The 21216-nt window shown below is 43.1% G+C and overlaps 1 protein-coding gene and 1 non-coding gene across 13 annotated transcripts in view; one reads left to right on the top strand and one right to left on the bottom strand.

Annotated features, from left to right (window-relative positions):
* The first annotated feature begins 4922 nt into the window (after nucleotides 1–4922).
* CWF19L1 (CWF19 like cell cycle control factor 1) overlaps nucleotides 4923–21216 on the top strand; it is a 35714-nt gene continuing 19420 nt past the window's right edge. For 2 of the 12 annotated variants that reach the window (XM_031015731.3, XM_055352741.2), the window contains exons 1-6: nucleotides 4936–5051; nucleotides 10551–10635; nucleotides 11573–11651; nucleotides 12293–12394; nucleotides 16132–16346; nucleotides 19082–19200. In XM_031015731.3, coding sequence (XP_030871591.2) covers nucleotides 5029–5051; nucleotides 10551–10635; nucleotides 11573–11651; nucleotides 12293–12394; nucleotides 16132–16346; nucleotides 19082–19200 — 623 coding nt within the window. In that variant the 5' untranslated portion in view covers nucleotides 4936–5028. Of the gene's footprint in view, nucleotides 5105–5168; nucleotides 5188–5442; nucleotides 5615–10550; nucleotides 10636–11572; nucleotides 11652–12292; nucleotides 12395–16131; nucleotides 16347–19081; nucleotides 19201–21216 lie in introns of those variants that run through there. The other 10 variants (XM_055352743.2, XM_055352740.2, XM_031015730.3 and 7 more) reach the window with 9 other exon arrangements.
* On the bottom strand, nucleotides 13932–14040 carry LOC115936066 (U6 spliceosomal RNA). The gene has a single exon (XR_004071651.2). It is a non-coding gene; the product is annotated as a U6 spliceosomal RNA (small nuclear RNA).

Below are 21216 nucleotides of genomic sequence, written 5' to 3'. Positions count from 1 at the left end.
GTGTACAAGACTTCCTCTTTCTCTGCATCCTTGCCAGCATCTGTTAATTCCTGTCTTCTTGATAGGAAATTTTAAGTGGGATGAGGTGATATCTTGTTGTGGCTTTGATTTGCATTTCTCTGATGATTGGTGATGTTAAGCATTTTTTCTTATAGCTGTTGGCCATTTGTATGTCTTGAGAAATGTCTATTTTGATCTTTTGCTCCCCTCCCCCCCTTTGTTTTTTTAAGAGATGAGTTCTCATTATGTTGCCCATGCTGGAATCAAACTCGGCTCAAACAGTCCTCCCGGGACTGGGCATAGTGGCTGAGGCCTGTAATCCCAGCACTTTGGGAAGCTGAGTAGGTGGACCATCTGAGGTCAGGAGTTCAAGGCCAGCCTGGCCAACATAGTGAAACCCTATCTCTACTAAAACTACAAAAAATTAGCCAGGCATGGTGGTGAGCACCTGTAATCCCAGCTACTTGGGAGGCTGAGGCCGGAGAATCACTTGGACCCCAGAGGTGGAAGTTGCAGTGAGCTGAGACTGTGCCACTGCACTCCAACCTGGGTGACAAAGTGAGACTCCATCTCCCCACCCCCTCCCCCGCCAAAAAAAACCCTCCTGCTTCAGCCTCCTGAGTAGCTGGGACTACAGGCAAGCACCACCACATATGGCTTTGCCCATTTTTAGACAGGACTTTTTGTGGGTTTTTTTCGCTATTGAGTTGTTTGAGCTCCTTGTTATATTTATTCTGGTTATTAATCTCTTGTCAGATGGATAGTTTGCAAATATTTTCTTCCATTCTGTGGGTTGCCTCTTCACTTTGTTGATTGTTTCCTTTGCTGTGCAGAGCTTTTTAGTTTGATATAATCATATTAGTCTATTTTTGCTTTTGTTGCCTGTGCTTTTGAAGTCTTATACAAAAAATTTTTGCCCAGATCAATATCTTGGAACATTTCTCCAGTATTTTCTTCTGGTAGCTTCATAGTTTCATGTGTTAGGTTTAAGTCTTTATCCATTTTGATGCGATTTTTGTATATGGTGAGAGATAGAATTGAGTTTCATTCTTCAGTATAGGGCTATCCAGTTCTCCAAGAATCATTTATTGAAGAGACTGTCCTTTCCTCATTGAATGTTCTTGGCACCTTTGTACTTTTGGTATTGACATAAAATGAGTTAGCTGTAAATGCATGGATTTATATATGTTCCATTGGTCTATGTGTCTATTTTTATGTCAGTACCATACTGATTGGGTTACCATAGCTTTGTAGTAGATTTTGAGGTTGGGTAGTATGATGCCTTCAGCTTTGTGCTTTTTGCTCAGGATTGCTTTGTCTCTTTGGGGTCTTTTGTGGTTCCATATAGATTTTAGGATTGTTTTTTCTATTTCTATTTCTGTAGAGCAGCAGTCCCTAACCTTTTTGGCACCAGGGACCGCTTTTATGGAAGACAATTTTTCCGTGGACGCAGGGGGATTTTTTTTTTAATGGTATGAACCATATTTATTGAAAACCTTATTTCTGGCCTTTCTCAAATTGAAGACTGCAAAAAATAAAAGCAGTGCTTTATTGAGTTGTCATTAACCTTGAGAGCAGTGGCGCTGCCTCTCCACGCTCTGGGGACGGTGGAAACCGTGGCTGGTGCGTGCCACATCTATCACACCTCGGTCTACAAAACAGTCCTGACGTCAAATAAAACTATCGTGGCCGGGCGCGGTGGCTCACGCCTGTAATCCCAGCACTTTGAGAGGCCGAGGCGGGCGGATCACGAGGTCAAGGAAATCGAGACCATCCTGGCTAACACGGTGAAAACCCGTCTCTACTAAAAATACAAAAACAAAATTAGCCAGGCGTGGTGGCGGGTGCCTGTAGTCCCAGCTACTCTGGAGGCTGAGGCAGGAGAATGGCGTGAACCCGGGAGGCGGAGCTTGCAGTGAGCCTAGATCGTGCCACTGCACTCCAGCCTGGGCGACAGAGCGAGACTCAGTCTCAAACAAAAACAAAAACAAAACAAAACAAAAAAACAAACGCTCTTACATGACATTTACATTAGAAAAAGAGAGCTGAAAGTAGGGATGGGGGGATGGTTTGGGGATGAAACTGTTCCACCTCAGATCATCAGGCATCAGATTCTTGTAAGGTACGCAGCACCATAGAACCCTCGCATGTGCACTTCACAATAGGGTTCCAGCCTCTGTAAGAATCTGATGCCACCACTAATCTGATAGGAAGTGAGCTCAGGCGGTTATTCTCACTTGCCCACCGCTCGCCTCCTGCTGTGCGTCCTGGTTACTGATGGGTACTGGTCCATAGCCCGGGGGTTGGGGATCCTTGCTCTATCTAGAGAATGCCATTTGTATTTTGATGGGGATTGGACTGAATCTGTAAATTGCTTTAGGTAGTGTTGTCTTTTTTTTTTCTTTTTTTTTTTTTGAGACGGAGTCTCGCTCTGTTGCCCAGGCTGGAGGCTGGAGTGCAGTGGCTGGATCTCCGCTCACTGCAAGCTCTGCCTCGCGGGTTCATGCCATTCTGCTGCCTCAGCCTTCCGAGTAGCTGGGACTACAGGCGCCCGCTACCACGCCTGGCTAATTTTTTTGTATTTTTAGGAGAGACGGGGTTTCACCGTGTTAGCCAGGATGGTCTCGATCTCCTGACCTCGTGATCTGCCCGACTAATTCTTCTAATCCATAAGCGTGGAATATCTTTCCTTTTTGTGTGTGTGTCCTCTTTCATCAGTATTGTATAGTTTTCCTTGTATAGATCTTTCACTTTAGTTAAATTGATTCCTATGTAGTTTATATTCTTTGTAGCTGTTGTAAATGAGATTGCTTTTTTGATTTCTTTTTCAGATTGTTTGCTGTTGGTGCATATAAATGCTACTGATTTTTGTATGTTGATTTGGTATCCTGAAACTTTTACTGAATTCGTTTATTATTTCTAACAGTCTTTTTCGTGGAGTCTTTTGATTTTTCAATACGGATGAGTTTTTATGTTTTACTTTTGTATCCTCTTCTGGGAATTATTACCTGCTCATGTTTGGCAAACTTCTGCTCTTCTTCAAGATTCAGTCTTGAGTGCTACTCCTGGGCAGTGCTGTATTATCCAAAGAGTAGGAAAAAATGCATGCTTATGTGCCAGCAAAGCAGAGCCACCAGTGTTTATGAGGCAAGAAACAAACAAAAAAGAAGGCTTGTAGGCTGTGGGAAAAGCCAGAACTTTGTAGTTTTGTTTGGTTATTGAGACAGGGCTTGCTGTGTCACCCAGGCTGGAGTGCAGTGGCAAGGTAATAGCTCGCTGAAGCCTCCATCTCCTGGGCTCAAGTGATCTCCCCACCTCAGCCTCTGGAGTACCTGGGAGTACAGGCATACGGCCACCATGCCCAGCTAACTTTTTTTTTTTCTTTTTAAATTTGTAGTAGAGACGAGGTCTATGTTGCCCAGGTTGGCCTTGAACTCCTGTTCTCAAGTGAACCTCCCGCCTCAGCCTCCCAAAGTGCTGGGATTACAGGCATGAGCCACTGTGCCTGGCCTGTAGTTCTTCTTTAATCTTATGTTTTATTAATTTTGAATTATTTAGATGGCCTTGATGAGTCTTCCTTTCCCCTCAGTCGTCAGGAACTCTCTCTTGTTTCCATTTCCTTACACACTTGTTTCCTACCATTTGGCCTGAACCCTTCAAAAAAGTCAATATTACAAAAACTAAAACCAAATAGGTAGGAGGGCTTTTGTAGATTAAAATAAACTAGAGACAGAACCAAATGCAAGTGTGAAACTTGATTGCATCTGAATCAAAACAAGCCCCAAATATAAAATCAATTTGTAGGGACAAATGGAGAACTTTAAATATGGGTGTATATTAGGTAATATTATTGAATAATTAATGTTAATTTTCTTAGCTGTGTTAATAGTATTACGGTTATGTAGGAGGATATCCTAATCTTAGGAGATGAATGCAGATGTATTCCTGTTGTCCGCACTTTATTTTATTTTATTTTTTGACAGGGAGTCTTGCTCTGTCGCCCAGGCTGGAGTGAAGTGGCGCGATCTCGGCTCACTGCAACTTCCTCCTCCTGGGTTCAAGCGATTCCCCTGCCTCAGCCTCCCGAGTAACTGGGACTGCAGGTGCGTGCCACCACGCCCGGCTAATTTTTTGTATTTTTAGTAGAGAGGGGGTTTCACCGTGTTAGCCAGGATGGTCTGGATCTCCCAAAGTGCTGGGATTACAGGCGTGAGCCACTGCGCCCGACCTGTACTTTACTTTCAAATGATTCAGTGAGAATGGAAGGGCTTGGGCACTTTGAGAGAAAGAGAACACAAGCAAATTTGCCAACATGCTGAGACTTACTGAATCAAGGTAATAGCCATTATTCTTTTAACTTTTTTTTTTTTTTAATTTGAGACGGAGTTTCGCTCTTGTTGTCCAGGCTGGAGTGCAATGGCGCGATCTTGACTCACTGCAACCCCCGCCTCCCTGGTTCAAGCAATTCTCCACCATGCCCGGCTAATTTTTGTATTTGTAGTAGAGACGGGGTTTCACCATGTTGCCCAGGCTGGTCTTGAACGCCCGACCTCAAGTGATCCGCCCGCCTCAGCCTCCCAAAGTGCTGGGATTATAGGCGTGAGCCTCCGCGCCTGGCCTCTGAACTTTTTGATAGGTTAAAAACTTACAAGAAACGTGGATAGAGGGGGTCTGTCTTGCCCACTAGACCGATATGGTTAGGTCAGGTTAGAACCCGACATTGTGCTCTGTACTTCCTAGCCATTCATTCGCTTCAAGTGCTCTGAAATTTAATTTAAAAAATCATAGTTGGAATCCTTTCGGTCACTTCCTCTTTCTCCCTTCGTTCCTCCCTTTCCCTCTTGATTCTTCCTTGAGGCGCAAACACCTGAGAGAGGCTTCTGTCCCTCGGCGGTCTCCGTAAGTAAGTGAACCGTTATTGGCTGGAGGGCGCTGACGTCTGATTGTTGCGCGGTCGCATTTTTCCGGGGAGCGCGGATTCGCATTCCCAATTTTAGGTGGCAGTCACAACCCATACTATTCGGACAGATGGCACAGAAACCGCTGCGCCTGTGAGTGACCGTGAATGGAAGCCTCTCTCCCTGTGTCTCTTTCGTGTGTGTAGGTGACGACACGGGCGGGAGTCTTTCCCATGACGGGAAGGGAGAAGGAAAAGGCGTAGAGACACGGGACTGCTGGGGAGCTTAGGTGATGTCTTTGCCTGGCCGGGGCTGACCTCTTTTCCTGGCCCTTTTCGCTTCTGAGGGGGTTTCTCTTGGCGACGCTCGTTGGGAGAGGCGGAAGCTCCCAGAGTTAGGCCTCCTCCATCTTAGGGGGCAGTCCTGGCCTGTGACACATCCTTTCCCTTTCGTTTCTCCTGACCCCATTTATTTACTCGCTAAATAGCCATTGGGCCCACTGATGGGCCCTGGGCAGTGGTGGACAGAGTAGATAGGGACCCTTCCCTGGGGCATTTTTTTTTTTTTTTTGCGAGGAGGAGGGGTGGGGGTGGTGGTGAAGAGAGGGCTTCATGCAGCAAGTATTTATTGAAGAACTGCAGTGTGCCGGACGCTGTGCTAGGTGTTGCAACAGATGGAGTTCCTGCTTTAATGGAGCGTAGAGTCTAGAGGAACAGGTACTAAAGAATCCAGATAATGGGCCGGGCGCGGTGGCTGAGGCAGGAGAATCGCTTGAACCCGGGAGGCGGAGGTTGCTGTGAGCCGAGATCGCGCCACTGCACTCCAGCCTGGGCGACAGAACGAGACTCTCAAAACAAAACAAAACAAACAAACAAAAAACAATACAAGTAGTGGCCGGGCGCGGTGGCTCACGCCTGTAATCCTAGCACTTTGGGAGGCTGAGGCGGGCGGATCACTTGAGGTCAGGAGTTCGAGACCAGCCTGGCCAACGTGGTGACACCCCGTCTCTACTAATACAAAAAAAAAAAAAAAATTAGCCAGGCGTGGTGGCGCGTGCCTGTAATCCCAGCTACTTGGGAGGCTGAGGCAGGAGAATCGCTTGAACCCGGAGGCGGAGGTTGCACAGTGAGCCGACACTGCACCTCTGCACTCCAGCCTAGGTAACAGAGTGAGACTCCGTCTAAAAAAAAAAGGAATTCAGATAAATGTAAAGTTACCATAGTGATAGGGCCAGGCGCAGTGGCTCACGCCTATAATCCCAGCGACTCCGGAGGCCAAGGCAGGAGAATCACTTGAGTCCAGGAATTCAAGACCAGCCTGGGCAATATAGCAAGGCCCCGTTTCTACAAAAAATACAGAAAAAAAAAAAAAAATTAGCCGGGCGTGGTGGTCCCAGCTAATTGGGAGGCTGAAGCAGGAGGACCACCTGAGCCTGGGGAGGTCGATGCTGCAGTGAGCTGTGATCGTGCTGCTGATCTCCAGGCTGGGTGACAGATTGAAACCCTGTCTCAAAAAAATAAATAAATAAATTGCAATAGCGGTAACTTTTGGGAAGAAAATATTCGTGGTTCTGGGAGAGTGCATAAGAGGGGTATTTGGCTTAATGGTAGGAATCAAGAAGGCTTCCCGAGAATGTTAGGATTGAGCCTTGGGAAATAAGAGTAATCCACTGCTTAACAGCAGGGTTATGTTCTGAGAAATGAGTTGTTAGGCGATTTCGTCGTTGTGCGAACATGTTTGAGTGTACTTACAGAGACCTAGATGGTATGGCTTCCTGTACACCTAGGCTAAATGGTATAGCCTGTTGCTCCTAGGCTACAAAGCTGTACGTCAAGTTACTATACTGAATACTGTAGGCAATTGTAACACAATGGTAAGTATTTTTGTATTTAAATATAGAAAGGGTACAGTGAAAACACCTGGCCGGGTGTGGTGGCTTATGCCTGTAATCTCAACACTTTGGGAGGCTGAGGTGGGTGGATCACCTGAGGTCAGAAGTTCAAGACCAGCCTGGCCAACATGGTGATACCCTGTGTCTACTAAACATACAAAAATTAGCCGGGTGTGGTGGCGGGCGCCTGTAATCCCAGCTACTCAAGAGGTTGAGGCAGGAGAATGGCTTGAGCCTGGGAGGCGGAGGTTGCAGTGAGCCGAGATCGCACCAGTGCACTCCAGCCTGGGCGACAGAGCGATACTGTCTCAAAAAAAAAAAGAAAAAGAAAAAAAGAAAATACTGTATACAGGAAAAAAAAAAAAAAGGGCACACCTGTGTAGGACACTTACCATGAATGGAGTTTGCAGAACTGAAAGTTTCTCTGAGTGAGTGAGTAAGAGGTGAGTGAATGTATTACTTTACAGTATTGTAGACTTTATGAATACTGTACACTTCACCTATATTAAATTTATTAAAATATTATTTTCAACAGTAAACCTTAGTTTACTGTAACTTTTATAAACTTTAAGTTTTTTTACACTTTTTGACTCTTGTTATAACACAGCTAAGACACAAAACACATTGTACAGCTGTACAAAAATATTTTCTTTATATCCTTACTCTACAAGCTTTTTTCTATTACTTTTTTTTTCTTTTTACCCTTTAAACTTTTTTTTTTTTTTGGAGACAGGGTCTCACTGTCGCCCAGGCTGGAGTGCAGTTGTGCAGTCACGGCTCACTGCAACCTCAACCTTCTGGGCTCAAATGATTCTCCCACTTCAGCCTCCTGAGTAGCTGGGACTACAGGTGGAAGCTACCACACCTGGCTAATTTCTGTATTTTTTGTAGAGAGGGGGTTTTGCTATGTTACCCAGGCTGGTCTTGAACTCCTGGGCTCAAGTTACCCTCCTGCCTCAGCCTCCCAAAGTGCTGGGATTACAGACGTGAGCCACTGTGCCTGGCTTTAAACTTGTTTTGTTGCAAAGTAAGACACACACATGAGTCTAGGCCTACACAGGGTCAGGATCATCAGTATCACTGCTGTTCACCTCCATATCTTGTCCCACTGGAAGGGCTTCAGTGGTAATAACATGCATGAAGCTGTCATCTCCTATGATAACAGTGCCCTCTGGAATACTTCCTGAAGGACCTGCCTGAGGCTTTTTTACAGTTAACTTTTTTTTTTTTTTTTGAATACGTAGGAGTATACTCTAAACAGTAAAGAGCATACCATAGTGAATATATATATATTTTTTGAGATGGAGTCTTGCTCTGTTGCCCAGGCTGCAGTGCAGTGCCGCGATCTCAGCTCACTGCAAGCTCTGCCTCGTGGGTTCATGCTATTCTCCCGCCTCAGCCTCCTGAGTAGCTGGGACTACAGGCGCCCGCCACCACGCCCGGCTAATTTTTTGTATTTTTAGTAGAGACGAGGTTTCACTGTGTTAACCAGGATGGTCTCGAGCTCCTGACCTTGTGATCCGCTCGCCTTGGCCTCCCAAAGTGCTGGGATTACAGGCGTAAGCCACCGCACCTGGCCATAGCATGCTAAATATTATACATAAACCAGTAACATAGTTGTTTATTATCATTATCAAATATTGTATACTGTACATAACTGTATGTGCTGCACTGTTCATAACCACCAGCCCAGTAGGTTTATACCAGCATTACCACAAACAAATGAGTAATATATTGCACTATGATGTTACAAATGGCTAGACATCACTAGGCGATAGGAATTTTTTAGTTCCATTATAATCTTATGGGACCACCATTACATATGTGGTCCCTTGTTGACCGAAACATTGTTATGTGGCACATAACTGTATTCTTGTCTTTAACCTAAAAAGGTTATTGAAATGCTTAAGAACGCTTTGGCATGATCAAATTTTCATTTTGGAAAGCAGTTCTGTCTGCAATGTGGAGAACAAATCAGAGCCAAAGTAGAGAACAGGTGGGATTAGGTAGAGTGATGACAGAGGAATAGTTTAGGGATTCAGGGTTTATTAAGGAAGTAAAATCAACAAGGCTTGTGATGGTTTAATTGTGAGTGAAAAGGAGCTGGCCCTGTTGGGTCATAGATTTCTATCTTTATTCAGTGGGATAGAGAACAGTGGAAAAGGGCCCAGATGAGGAGATGAGGCACCTGGTAATGTATAAACTGGACAGTGGATCTCCCAGAGACAATGGTAATTCCTTGTGACAACTGCTGTGATGGAAGAAATGCAGGATCCTATGGGAACACTGGAAATTGGTAACTGATAGGTACTAGAAGGCTTCCTAGAGGAGGTGGTGCTCAAAATATAAATAAAAGTCATATTAGTTTATGACAAAGCTTTCTCTGAAATGCTGTAATGTGGTTTTCTGAGTTTTTGAGAAGGGGATGACTTCTGAGCCAGCCAGGAAGGCTTCAGAAATGTGCTAAACCTTGAAGGATGGGAAAAACTTGGATTTAGGATGGGTAGGGTGGAACTACCGTAGGGAATGACAGAGGCAGAGAGTAATCAAATTGCCAGTTCAGTTAAGAAAACTTGGAGAAAGTACTAGAAAGATGACAGGTCAGGGCCTGTGGAAAGCTGTGGTTCTATAGGCAGTGGGGAACCTCTTAATGTTTTGAGGAAAGAACATTAAACTGACTACTTTCTGTAGGATGGATAGGAAGAAGAGAAGGCATTAGAGGAAACATAAGTGTATTCTCTACTTTGAATCTAACACTAGATGCATTGTATTTTTGTCTGATTCTTCCTCTGCCGTAGGAAGGGGGTGGGGTGGGGTGGAGTGGAGTGGAGGTTGCAGTGAGCCAAGGTAGTGCCACTGCACTTTAGCCTGGGTGACAGAGTGAGACCCTGTCTCAGAAAAAGAAAAAAAAAAAAAGTTTGGTGAGGTGTACAATAAAAGCACATCAGAAAGAGACACTCACAAAACAATAAAATTTTAATATTTCAAAATGAGTTAAAAGACATTAAGAAAATGATATAAGCCGTGGAAAAACCACATAAATCAGAATTAGAAAATCTCAGAAATGAGATGATAGTAAAAGTCACTTCACAACGTAGGGCCAGTTTACCTTACCAATGTCAGCTCTTGCCATTTTCTACTTCCTGCCCCATAACACTTCACACATACCTCTGTTGTAGCCCTTTTCTTATAAATTTATAACTATTAGAGTGTCTTCCTTTCCCTGATTATAAACTCTTTGAGGCTTAAACTGAGTCTTCCTCCACCTTGTTCTGCTAACATGTTTTTAGCATAGTATACTTGGCATATTGTACTTAGCGTATGGTAGGTGTCCAGTACCTGTTTATCAAATGAATGACTGAAGCCCTGTACTAAGATAGGAGGAGTCAAAATAAGAAGGATAGAATGAATGTGAAAGATGTTTGGAAAAAGGGATTGATGGGACTTGGTGACTGGATGGTGGATTTTTGACTCTTGTTGACCATGTCAGCCATAGACACGTCCACAAAACTTAGGAATGAGGAGAAGAAGCTGGCTCAATTGTGGAGTAAATGATAAGCTAAATTTTAGATATGGCGAGTGGGAGGTGTTGGTGAGACCCTCAGTTGATCTGTCCAGTGGTTTACGTGCACTGAACCTTGCACGGTAACTGCAGAGAGACTAGATCATGTATCTATCTAATCCAAAAGACCAGTATATACCAAGCCCGGCAGGCCCATTTGTTTCCTGAATTGCTATAATGTTTATCTCTTTGTTTGCAGCTTGGCTTGTGGAGATGTTGAAGGAAAGTTTGATATTTTATTCAACAGAGTTCAAGCAATTCAGAAGAAAAGTGGAAACTTTGATGTAAGATGTTTGTTTTTACTGAATTTAATTTTACCTTTGTAGTCACACATAAAAATAAAAGTTTGCACTCCTTTAAGTCTTGATTGAACACATACCATTTTTGTTAAATTGAGTTCCCTTCATGAGCATAGGAACTTAGTAGCTGCTGAGTGGTTGGGGGAGGGAGACCTATTTACTGTTTACTATTGATCTTTATATTTTTTGAATTTGAATCTTGTTACTTTATCACTGTACAAAAAACTGAAAACAGACTAGCAACACTTCCCTAAGTGATTCTGACCTCTGGGTTTGGGAAGCACAGATCTGTTTCACGAATGTGGTGAGGATTAAGTCAGGTAACATATATACCAACCCATCACAAGCTTAAAAGCTCTATATGAATTTTGTGTATGGTTGCCAACTAGACTGTAAACTCCTAAGAGTACAGAAGAGAGTATTCCAGGTATGAGGATAATTTGTTCGTTGGGTTAAAGGTTGAGTAAAGACAACAGGCAGGAAATGTGTTTTTTATACCCTGTATTTCTCAGAGTTTCTAATATTTTAAGTTTTTTTGTTTCACACGGGGATTCTTTAAAGATCTATTTCTATGTGACTGTATATTCCAGGGAAGGATATGTGGAGAGAGCCATGAGTGGCAGAGTGGGACTGGGAATTTGAGGAGCACTTGAATTCTAACTTATTTTAAAAGTTTAGTTCCTTGACTCTCTCTTACCCATCTCTAACTTGAATTTGACAGCCAAAGAGCCAAAACTTAATAATTCATAGAATCAGTAACTGTTAACAGTTGCTGCTAAAGAATTGTATATTGAAATCTGCAAATTGATTAAGAATTAAAAACTGATTTGAAACTATTAAATAACTAGTCGAATATTACTATCAATTATGTACTGTTTGATATTTTAAAATCTCATATATCTGTTTAAAAAACTCATTTTAGCTGCTGTTGTGTGTAGGAAATTTCTTTGGCTCCACCCAAGATGCTGAATGGGAGGAGTATAAGACTGGCATCAAGAAAGGTATAGAAATTATTTTTATTTAACATATGATTTCTAATAAAATTTCAAGGGCCAGAGTTCTTGCAGAGTTGTTTTTCATTATTTAAGAATTTAAGAATTATTTTCAGTATTTAAGAATTTAAGTTGCTTTTCATTATTAAGACTATCTGGCGCAGTGGCTCACGCCTGTAATCCCCGCACTTTGGGAGGCCGAGGCATGTGGATCACCTGAGGTCAGGGGTTCAAGACCAGCCTGGCCAACATGGTGAAACCGTGTGTCTACTAAAAATATTAAAATTAGCAGGGCATGGTGGCGCATGCCTGTAATCCCAGCTCCTCGGGAGACTGAGGCAGGAGAATTGCTTGAACCTGGGAGGCGGAGATTGCAGTGAGCTGAGATCGCACCACTGCGCTTCACCCTGGGTGACAGAGCAAGGCTCTGTCTCAAAAAAAAAAACATAAATAAAATAGTCAAGCTACAAGGTTGGGTGTAGTATATCCTTAGTGGATAGCTGTTCCACATTTAGGATTGCTAAATATGGGGAATGTGAATGCATGGACTATTTACTTTTAATATAAGTATTTTTTCTATAGAGAGGCATATCTTAAGTTCTAAAGCAGATCTGGTAACTATATGGTGTCATGTCTGTTTCCCTCACTAGCTCCTATTCAGACATATGTGCTTGGTGCTAATAACCAGGAAACAGTAAAATATTTCCAGGATGCTGATGGATGTGAATTAGCTGAAAACATTACTTATCTGGGTAAGCTGATACTTCTTGTATTTGGTTTTTTTTTTTTTTTTTTGGTTTTTTTTTTGAGACGGAGTCTTGCTCTGTCACCCAGGCTGGAGTGCAGTGGCGCAATCTTGGCTCACTGTAACCTCCACCTCTCGGGTTCAAGTGATTCTCCTGCCTCAGCCTCCTGAGTAGCTTGGATTACAGGCATGTGTGACCATACCCGGCTAATTTTTTTAATATTTTTAGTAGAGACGGGGTTTCACCGTGTTAGTCAGGATCATCTTGATCTCCTTACCTCATGATCCACCCACCTCAGCCTCCCAAAGTGCTGGGATTACAGGTGTGAGCCACCGCGCCTGGCCGATATTTGTTGTGTTTGTAATGAACATAATATAGTGTTCTCAGGAATTAGTCTCCCAGGAAATTTTTGGCTAGATTTTTCAGTGATTGCAGCCTGAGATAATGGGGTTTGGAGGGTTTTTTCCCAGAGTCTGTATGTGTGCTGCTGTGCCCTTAGGACAATGCCTTTAGGACAGTGGTATTTTTCCTTTATTATTTCTACCACTTAGCCCCAATATCGTTGTGTTCCCACAACCCGGTACACACTTGTTTAGCCAACTGGAGGGATAAACTCCTTGTCTACAGTATATGGGATACTTAAGGTATAAATTATGTTCACACAAAGGAAATTTCATGTATGTGGCTTTACCATACAATCTTGCTAGGTATATACAGCTTACTTGTTAATTAGCCTCCCAACTATTTATAGCTCTAGGTTTCACTCTAAGGTTTTGGCAACTCAGGTTTTTAGTGCTGTTCTTTGGGGGCTTTTTACTCTTTTTTTACTCTCCTTTTTCTGGTTCTAGGTACACTCTTCAGTTCCAGCTTAAAGTTGTTTCCTCCACAGCCCTCTGTATTGCTTTTAGTGGCTCTTTCAATGTCTGGCCGTTTTCAAAAGCACTGTCAAATTTTGCTTTTGTTTTCCCCCCACCTGCTGGCAGTCTGCTGCCTCTTAGATCATTCAACTCTTTTTTTTTTTTAAGACAGTGTCTTGCTCTGTTGCTCAGGCTGGAGTGCAGTGGCGTGATCTTGGCTTACTGCAACATCCGACTGCCTGGTTCAAGTGATTCTCCTGCCTCAGCCTTCCAAGTAGCTGGGATTACAGGCACGCACTACCATACCCAGCTAATTTTTGTATTTTTAGTAGAGACGGGATTTCACCATGTTGGCCAGGATGGTCTTGATCTCCTGACCTGGTGATCTGCCCGCCTCAGCCTCCCAAAGTGCTGGGATTACAGGCGTGAGCCACTGTGCTCGGCTTTTTTTTTTTTTTAATTGAATTTACTATTCTTCACATTTCCTCTTTGTTGGTCTTATTTCTCTAGAAAACTTCTTCATTTCCTTTGCTGTAAATGTCCTCTCTCTCCTTCCCCATCATAGTTCATCTTGGCCTTTAGTCTTTATTTGGCTATGGCCCTCCCGTTACCAGTCTTATTTTGCCCTAATCCTGTGGGACTTCTTTAAGCAAAAATTGAAGGAAGGCCTTTATTTGTTTTGTTGTTTTAATATGGAACTCTTCATGAATTTGCATGTCATCCTTGTGCAGGTGCCGTGCTAATATTCTCTTTATCTTTCCAGTTTTAGTATATGTGCTGCTGAAGTGAGAGCACTGTTTATTTTTAACTACACATATCAGATACGCATTTTGAAATTCTGTTGTAGATTTTAACATGAGCCTGACTTATGCAGTTCTTGGTATAGTTTCTAGATTTGGATTAAGGGCATTACTGTAGATATTTGGCAGCCATTTTACTCTGTGAATTTAGTGCCAGGAAAGGAAAGAGCAGCTAAGGTATTCGGGTTATTTCTGTGAAATAGATTTTTTGGATCCAGTAGGAGGATCAAGCAATGAACTTGGTAGTGAACATGTGATAGTGAGCTTGAAATACTGGTAGGACATCCAACATATAGTTGGAAGTGAGAGTTATTATTATTATTTTTTGAGATAGAGTTTTGCTCTTGTTGCCCAGACTGAATTGCAATGGCATAGTCTTGGCTCACTGCAACCTCTGCCTCCCGGATTCAAGCGATTCTTCTGCCTCAGCCTCCTGAGTAGCTGGGGTTACGGGTGTGTGCCACCATGCCCGGCTAATTTTGTATTTTTTAGTAGAGACAGGGTTTCACCATGTTGGTCAGGCTGGTCTCGAAATCCTGACCTGAGGTGATCCAACCGCCTCAGCCTCCCAAAGTTCTGGGATTACAGGCATTAGCCACAGTGCTGGTCCGAGAGTTCTTTCTAGAGTATCAGTGTTGAAGAGTATAGGCTTTGGAGAGTTGGTCCCACAATGATGAAAAATAGAGCTGAGAAGCGGATCAAATTATTAAGGAAGAAATACAATCAGAAGGGAAGCAGGTTGATGATAGTACCTTGGTGGGTGGGGTTGGTATATCTTCATCTAGGGAGTAGGAACAAAGACATAAAAGTGCTTAGAGGACTGTTTGAGAGGTAAAGATATTGTCAACTTCATGGAATCTAAGTGAAGATAACATAGTTTCAGGAGAACATTGGCAAATATAGGGTGACCTTTAAGAGAGTGATGGGAGAGGGAAACTGATTGCAGGGGGTTAAGGAACTAATAAAGTAGGCTGGGCGTGGTGGCTCACACCTGTAATCCTAGCACTTTGGGAGGTCGAGGTGGGCAGATCACGAGGTCAAGAGGTCGAGACCAGCCTGGCCAACATGATGAAACCCCATCTCTACTAAAAATAGAAAAATTAACTGGGCATGGTGGCGGGCACCTGTAGTCCCAGCTACTTGGGAGGCTGAGGCAGGAGAATCACTTGAACCCGGGAGGCTGAGGTGGAGGTTGCAATGAGCCAAGATTGCGCCACTGCACTCCAACCTGGCAACAGAGCGAGACTCCATCTCAAAAAAAAAAAAAAAAAAAAAAGGTAAAGCACTTAGCATGGACTACTCTTCAGAAATTCAAAACTGAAGAGGAGGAAGTTTCTTAGTATATGTGTTCATTTTGGATGGCGATGATTGAGCATATTTTTTTCTGAACAAAAAGCGCCAGCTGAGTAGACTCAGTAGATGAAAGGGAAGTGAAAATTGATGGAGCAAGGTCTTGAAGGCAACAGGAGGGAATGGAAACAAGGCCACAAGCCAGGAATAACCGTAGAAGAGAGTAGCGTCTTTAATTTTTCCTAAACACTTGCTCTTTCCAAATGTTTTCCTTCACTTGGAAGTTGCTGCCTGCCTCCAAGTAGCTGGGACTACAGGCACACGCTGCCATGCCTGGCTAATTTTTTGTATTTTAGTAGGGATGGGGTTTCACTATGTGCATCTTTTCTAGACTGTAGCTTCCTTAGAACTGTATTTTTCTTCACATTGCCTTTTCCTGTGTCCAGATGTCTGCATTTAAGTGCATGTAGAATCTTCTCTAGAACGCAGAAAGCCTTTTCCCTAATCTTCTCTTCCCAACTTTTTCCAGTAATATTTGTAAGGCACCTGGCATAAACATACTGGCCCGTGGGCTCCAGCAGCCTCCACGTAGGGCTGTTCGTTTTACTGAGCAGGAATACTGTTGTAGCCATTCACCATTGATGCCTAGCAGCCAGAAGGGAGCTGCTGGAGAGTTTACACTTCAGACATGTAAAATGGCAGGGACCTAGGAGAGTCATGGGAGATTCATCCCCCTATTGATGGCTTTTCATTCTGCAATTTTGACTAAAATTTGTTCATTTTTCTTTGAACCCAGGTCGTAAAGGTATCTTCACTGGAAGCTCGGGGCTGCAGATTGTGTACCTCAGTGGGACAGAATCCTTAAATGAGCCAGTACCAGGTTATAGTTTTAGTCCCAAGGATGTGTCTTCTCTGAGAACGATGCTGTGTACAACCTCCCAGTTTAAGGGTGTTGATATCTTGCTCACATCCCCATGGCCCAAGTATGTGGGGAACTTTGGGAATTCTTCTGTGAGTAGTGCTTGTTTAGTTGGAATTTCTAAAAGCAAATTGCACTGGCTTGAGTTGGGACTTTTTTCTTTTCCTGTTTATATTGGGTATTTTAGCTCTTGGGTACCTTTTATTAGAAGTCTTCTGTAAAAATTTTCAGGATTCTAAAAGCTGTATCAACTGATCAAAGCAAAAGTTAATTTCATGAAAGTGTGATTCATAGATGAGACTGCTGAAATCTTAATTATAAAGGAATGGTTTTTTATATTCTCTGCTTCAAGTGCCCTTTCCTAAGCCTCTTAATGTTTTGAGGCTTCACTGATTTTTTGGTTTTTAGTTTTTTTTTTTTTTTGAGATGGAGTCTCACTCTGTCGCCCAGGTTGGAGTGCAGTGGTGCGATCTTGGCTCACTGCAACCTCCTCCTCCCGGGTTCAAACGATTCTCCTGCCTCAGCCTCCTGAGTAGCTAAGATTATAGGCATGCGCCACCACGCCTGGCTAATTTTTTTTTTTTTTTTTTTTTTGAGATGGAGTTTTGCTCTGTCACCCAGGCTGGAGGGCAGTGGTGCCATCTCTGCTCACCACAACCTCTGCCTCCTGGGTTCAAGCATTTCACCTGCCTCAGCCTCCCAAGTAGCTGGGACTATAGGCGCACACTGCCATGCCTGGCTAATTTTTTGTATTTTAGTAGAGATGGGGTTTCAGCATGTTGCCCAGGCTAGTCGTGAACTCCTGAGCTCAGACAATCTGCCTGCCTCGGCCTCCCACAGTGCTGAGATTACAGGCGGATTTTTTTGTATTTTTAGTAGAGATGGGATTTCACCATGTTGGCCAGGCTGGTCTCAAACTCCTGACCTCAAGTAATTTGCCCACCTCAGCCTCCCAAAATGCTGGGATTACAGGCATGAGCCACCGCGCCCAGCCTAATTTTTGTATTTTTAGTAGAGACGGGGTTGCCCAGGCTGGTCTTGAACTCCTGGGCTCTAGTGATCCACCCGCCTTGGCCTCCCAAAGTGCTGGGATTACAGGCGTGAGCCACCATGCCTGGCCAGATTTTAATATTTTATGAGTAATCTTGAAAAGGATGGTAAACCAGGAGTGACAACTATCATGGGAGTGAAATACTACACTGGTGGAAGTAAGCCTAAGGAAGATTTTGAAAAGGTTATGTGTGAGGGCAGAAAACACTGGCTGAGCTTCATTGAAGGGAAATGTAAGAATGCATTTGGGAACAAATCTCCATGGTTGGATTCAGGATTATCAGTGATGATCCAGAAGTGGAGCCTGTATACCACCCCTTGCCAGTTTCAGCACCATGTATCCATAACCAAAAAGGCCAACAGGATACCAGGCATTATCAAGGAGAATGCTCTCTTCCTTTTTGACAAACCTATGGTTACTCTTTACGTAGAATACAAGGCGTAGAGCTGGTTGGAGCACAAGGATATAGCAAAGCTAGGGAAGATCGAGAGAAGGGCTGCTAAAGTGATGAAGGAAGAGAGAAAGACACATGTGATGCTCTGTAAGGAAGGATGAGAAAATGAGGCCCCTTTGTTTTGCGGGGAGCTAAAAATTGATTTTGATCAAGGCTTATAAATAACCATACAGTATATTTATGGAGGAGAAAAGTATAGTTCACCAGTCCCTAAGATGCTAGGACTGACCTCAAAGCTAATTCCCTGCCCTTCAGCAGAAACCTGAAGGAAACAAGCATAAGACAAAAGGAAGTTCCTGCTTTACATAGTGGAAAACAAACTTTGTTAGCTTATTTCCAAGTAATACCTTCTCTTAGAATAGAGTTCATAAATAATGCTGTGGGTGAGAGATCACTTAATTGGTTGTTAACAGAATCTGGGGATGTTCTGGGAGCAAGAATAACTTTGAGCAAACTTCATATTACTTAAGAAGGGTGTGGTTATGCCCTTCCTCAAACTGCCACTTCCTTGACTGAAGCAAAATAAAGGATTATATGCTGGTGATGAAGTCCTTGAATACTCTATACCAGATATTCTGTGGATGTTAGGAGCCCTGAAGCCTAGCTTTTCGCTTTGATTTTCTGAATTGACTATGACTGTCTGGACCTGTGAACTACAGATGCACTACGTAACAAACTAGAGGCTGGGCGCAGTGGCTCACGCGTGCACTTTGGGAGGCTGAGGCAGGCGGATCACGAGATCAGGAGTTTGAGACCAGCCTGGCCAACATGGTGAAACCCCGTCTCTACTAAAAATAGAAAAATTAGCCAGGCATGGTGGCACGTGCCTGTAATCCCAGCTACTAGGGAGGCTGAGGCAGGAGAATCACTTCTTGAACCCAGGATGCAGAGGTTGCAGTGAGCCGAGATTGTGCCACTGTACTCTAGCAGCCTGGGTGACAAAGCAAGACTCCATCTCAAAAAAAAAAAACAAAAAAAAAAAAAACCAAAACTAGAAGCCCAGTCTGTGGGCTCCAGAGGGAGAGCTTACTTTCCAAAAAAGGTTTTAATAACTTATGTTTTGGGTATTGATATGGAGGAGTTACCTTTTAATCTCTGGCTTCCAACAGTTGTTCCTATTTCTACATTCATAATAGTTCAGCTCCCTTATTTGTTAAGATTTTTTCTCTGATTGCCATACTTATGAAATTCAGTGTGCAGTTCCTTCTGCCCACATTTGTATTCATGTATAAATTTCAGAGACATTTCAAAATGTCTTATTATTTATTTGCATTTCTTGATAACTTTTGGTCTGTATGGATGACTAAGTTTTTGTTTACTAGGGAGAAGTGGATACCAAAAAATGTGGTTCTGCTTTGGTTTCCAGTCTTGCCACGGGCTTGAAACCAAGATACCATTTTGCTGCTTTGGAAAAGACCTATTATGAGAGGCTTCCATATCGGTGAGTAGCATTTCATTCTTTTTGGCTTTTTGAAGAATTTGCCATGGATCTTCTGTATAAACTTCTCTTGTTCGTTTTTAGCCATATAACATCTTGGTTCCATTTGGTTACTCAGACACTGAAGTAAGTGACTCTCAAGTCATTCGTCTTCTCTGAGTTTGTTCCCTAATTTGAAATCACTTTGGAAATCCTTCAGTTTCAGAATCAAGAACTTGTATCAGTTTTTTCCTTTTCAGGGCCAGGCATGATGGTGTGTGCCTGTGGTTCCAGCTACTTGGAAGGCTGAGGCAGGAGGCTCGCTCGAGCCCAGGAGTTCAAGACTATAGTGTGCAATGACTACGCCTGTGAATAGCCACTGCACTCTAGCCTGGGCAACATAGGGAGCCCCATTTCTTTAAAAAATTTTTTACCACAAATAAATATGAGATAATGCATATGTTAATTAGCTTGATTTAGCCATCCCACAGTATATACACATTTCAAAACAGCATGTTGTATACAATAAAAAATACAATTTTTAGTTGTCAATTAAAAATAAATGAGAGGGAAAATAAAAAAATTTTTTTTTGTCTTTTTTTTTTTTTTGAGACGGAGTCTCGCTCTGTCACCTGGCTGGAGTGCGGTGGCATGGTCTCGGCTCACTGCAACCTCCGCCTCCTGGGTTCAAGTGATTCTCCTGCCTCAACCTCCTGAGTAGGAAGGATTACAGGTGCGTGCCACCATGTCCGGCTAAGTTTTTTTGTATTTTTAATAGAGACGGGGTTTCACCATGTCAGTCAGGCTGGTCTTGAACTCTTGATCTCATGATCTGCCTGCCTCAGCCTCCCAAAGTGCTGGGATTACAGGCGTGAGCCACCGTGCCCAGCCAAGAAAATATTTCTTTTTTCTTTTTTTTCTTTTGCACTCAGAGGTGGAGTTTTTATTTTTTTAATTTTTGGGGGTACATAGTAGCATAGTAGGTATATAGAGGTCAAGTTCTTTTTTTTGAGACAGAATCTTGCTCTGTCGCCCAGGCTGGAGTGCAATGGCATGATCTCGGCTCACTGCAACCTCCGCCTCCCAGGTTCATGCCATTCTCCTGCCTCAGCCTCCTGAGTAGCTGGGACTACAGGCGACCGCCACCACGCCTGGCTAATTCTTTGTATTTTTAGTAGAGACAGGGTTTCACCGTGTTAGCCAGGATGGTCTCGATCTCCTGATATAGAGGTCAAGTTCTTAAAGAATATACTGCCAAGAAAACCAGTGTTTTACAAGTGAGAGAGTTAAGTAAAAGCTCAGAATTATCTTCACTGATAAAGGGCATGGATTATCCCTAAAATAACTTCTTTCCCTTCTTTTTTACAAAAGTAATATATACGTGTTGCTAGTTAAAAAAATTTAAGTGAGCAAGAAGAGAATACCCCCCTTACTATAATCCCACAGCCTAATGCAGAATCATAGGTAATACAGGTTTTTCTGTTAAATCTCCATATACTCATTCTAGAAGAATGTCTTGTTCTCTAAAAATATACTGCGAAAACAGAAGTTTTGGGAACAAGCCACTCAAAACTTACACAGTTCTTAAGAATCGGAATACAGTTTTTCATAGAACATATAAAAATGGCCAATAGGGCTGGGTGTGGTGGCTCACGCCTGTAATCCCAGCACTTTGGGAGGCCGAGGCAGGCGGATCATGAGGTCAGGAGATTGAGACCATCCTGGCTAACACGGTGAAACCCTGTCTCTACTAAAAATACAAAAAATTAGCTGGGCATGGTGGCAGGCGCCTGTAGTCCCAGCTACTTGGAAGGCTAAGGCAGGAGAATGGCATGAACCCGGGAGGTGGAGCTTGCAGTGAGCAGAGATCGCGCCGCTGCACTCCAGCCTGGGCAACAGAGTGAGACTGTCTCAAAAAAAAAAAAAAAAAAAAAAGGCCAATAGACATATAAAAAGATGCTTGTATCATTAGCCATTATGGTAATGCAAATCAAAAGCACAATGATACACCACTTCATACCCACTAGGATGGCAGTAGTC

The sequence above is a fragment of the Gorilla gorilla genome, chromosome 8 (genome assembly GCF_029281585.2).
Source record: "Gorilla gorilla gorilla isolate KB3781 chromosome 8, NHGRI_mGorGor1-v2.1_pri, whole genome shotgun sequence".
Classification (NCBI taxonomy): domain Eukaryota; kingdom Metazoa; phylum Chordata; class Mammalia; order Primates; family Hominidae; genus Gorilla; species Gorilla gorilla.
Note: the sequence above shows the minus strand (reverse complement) of the source record. Positions and strands in the feature narration are given on the sequence as shown.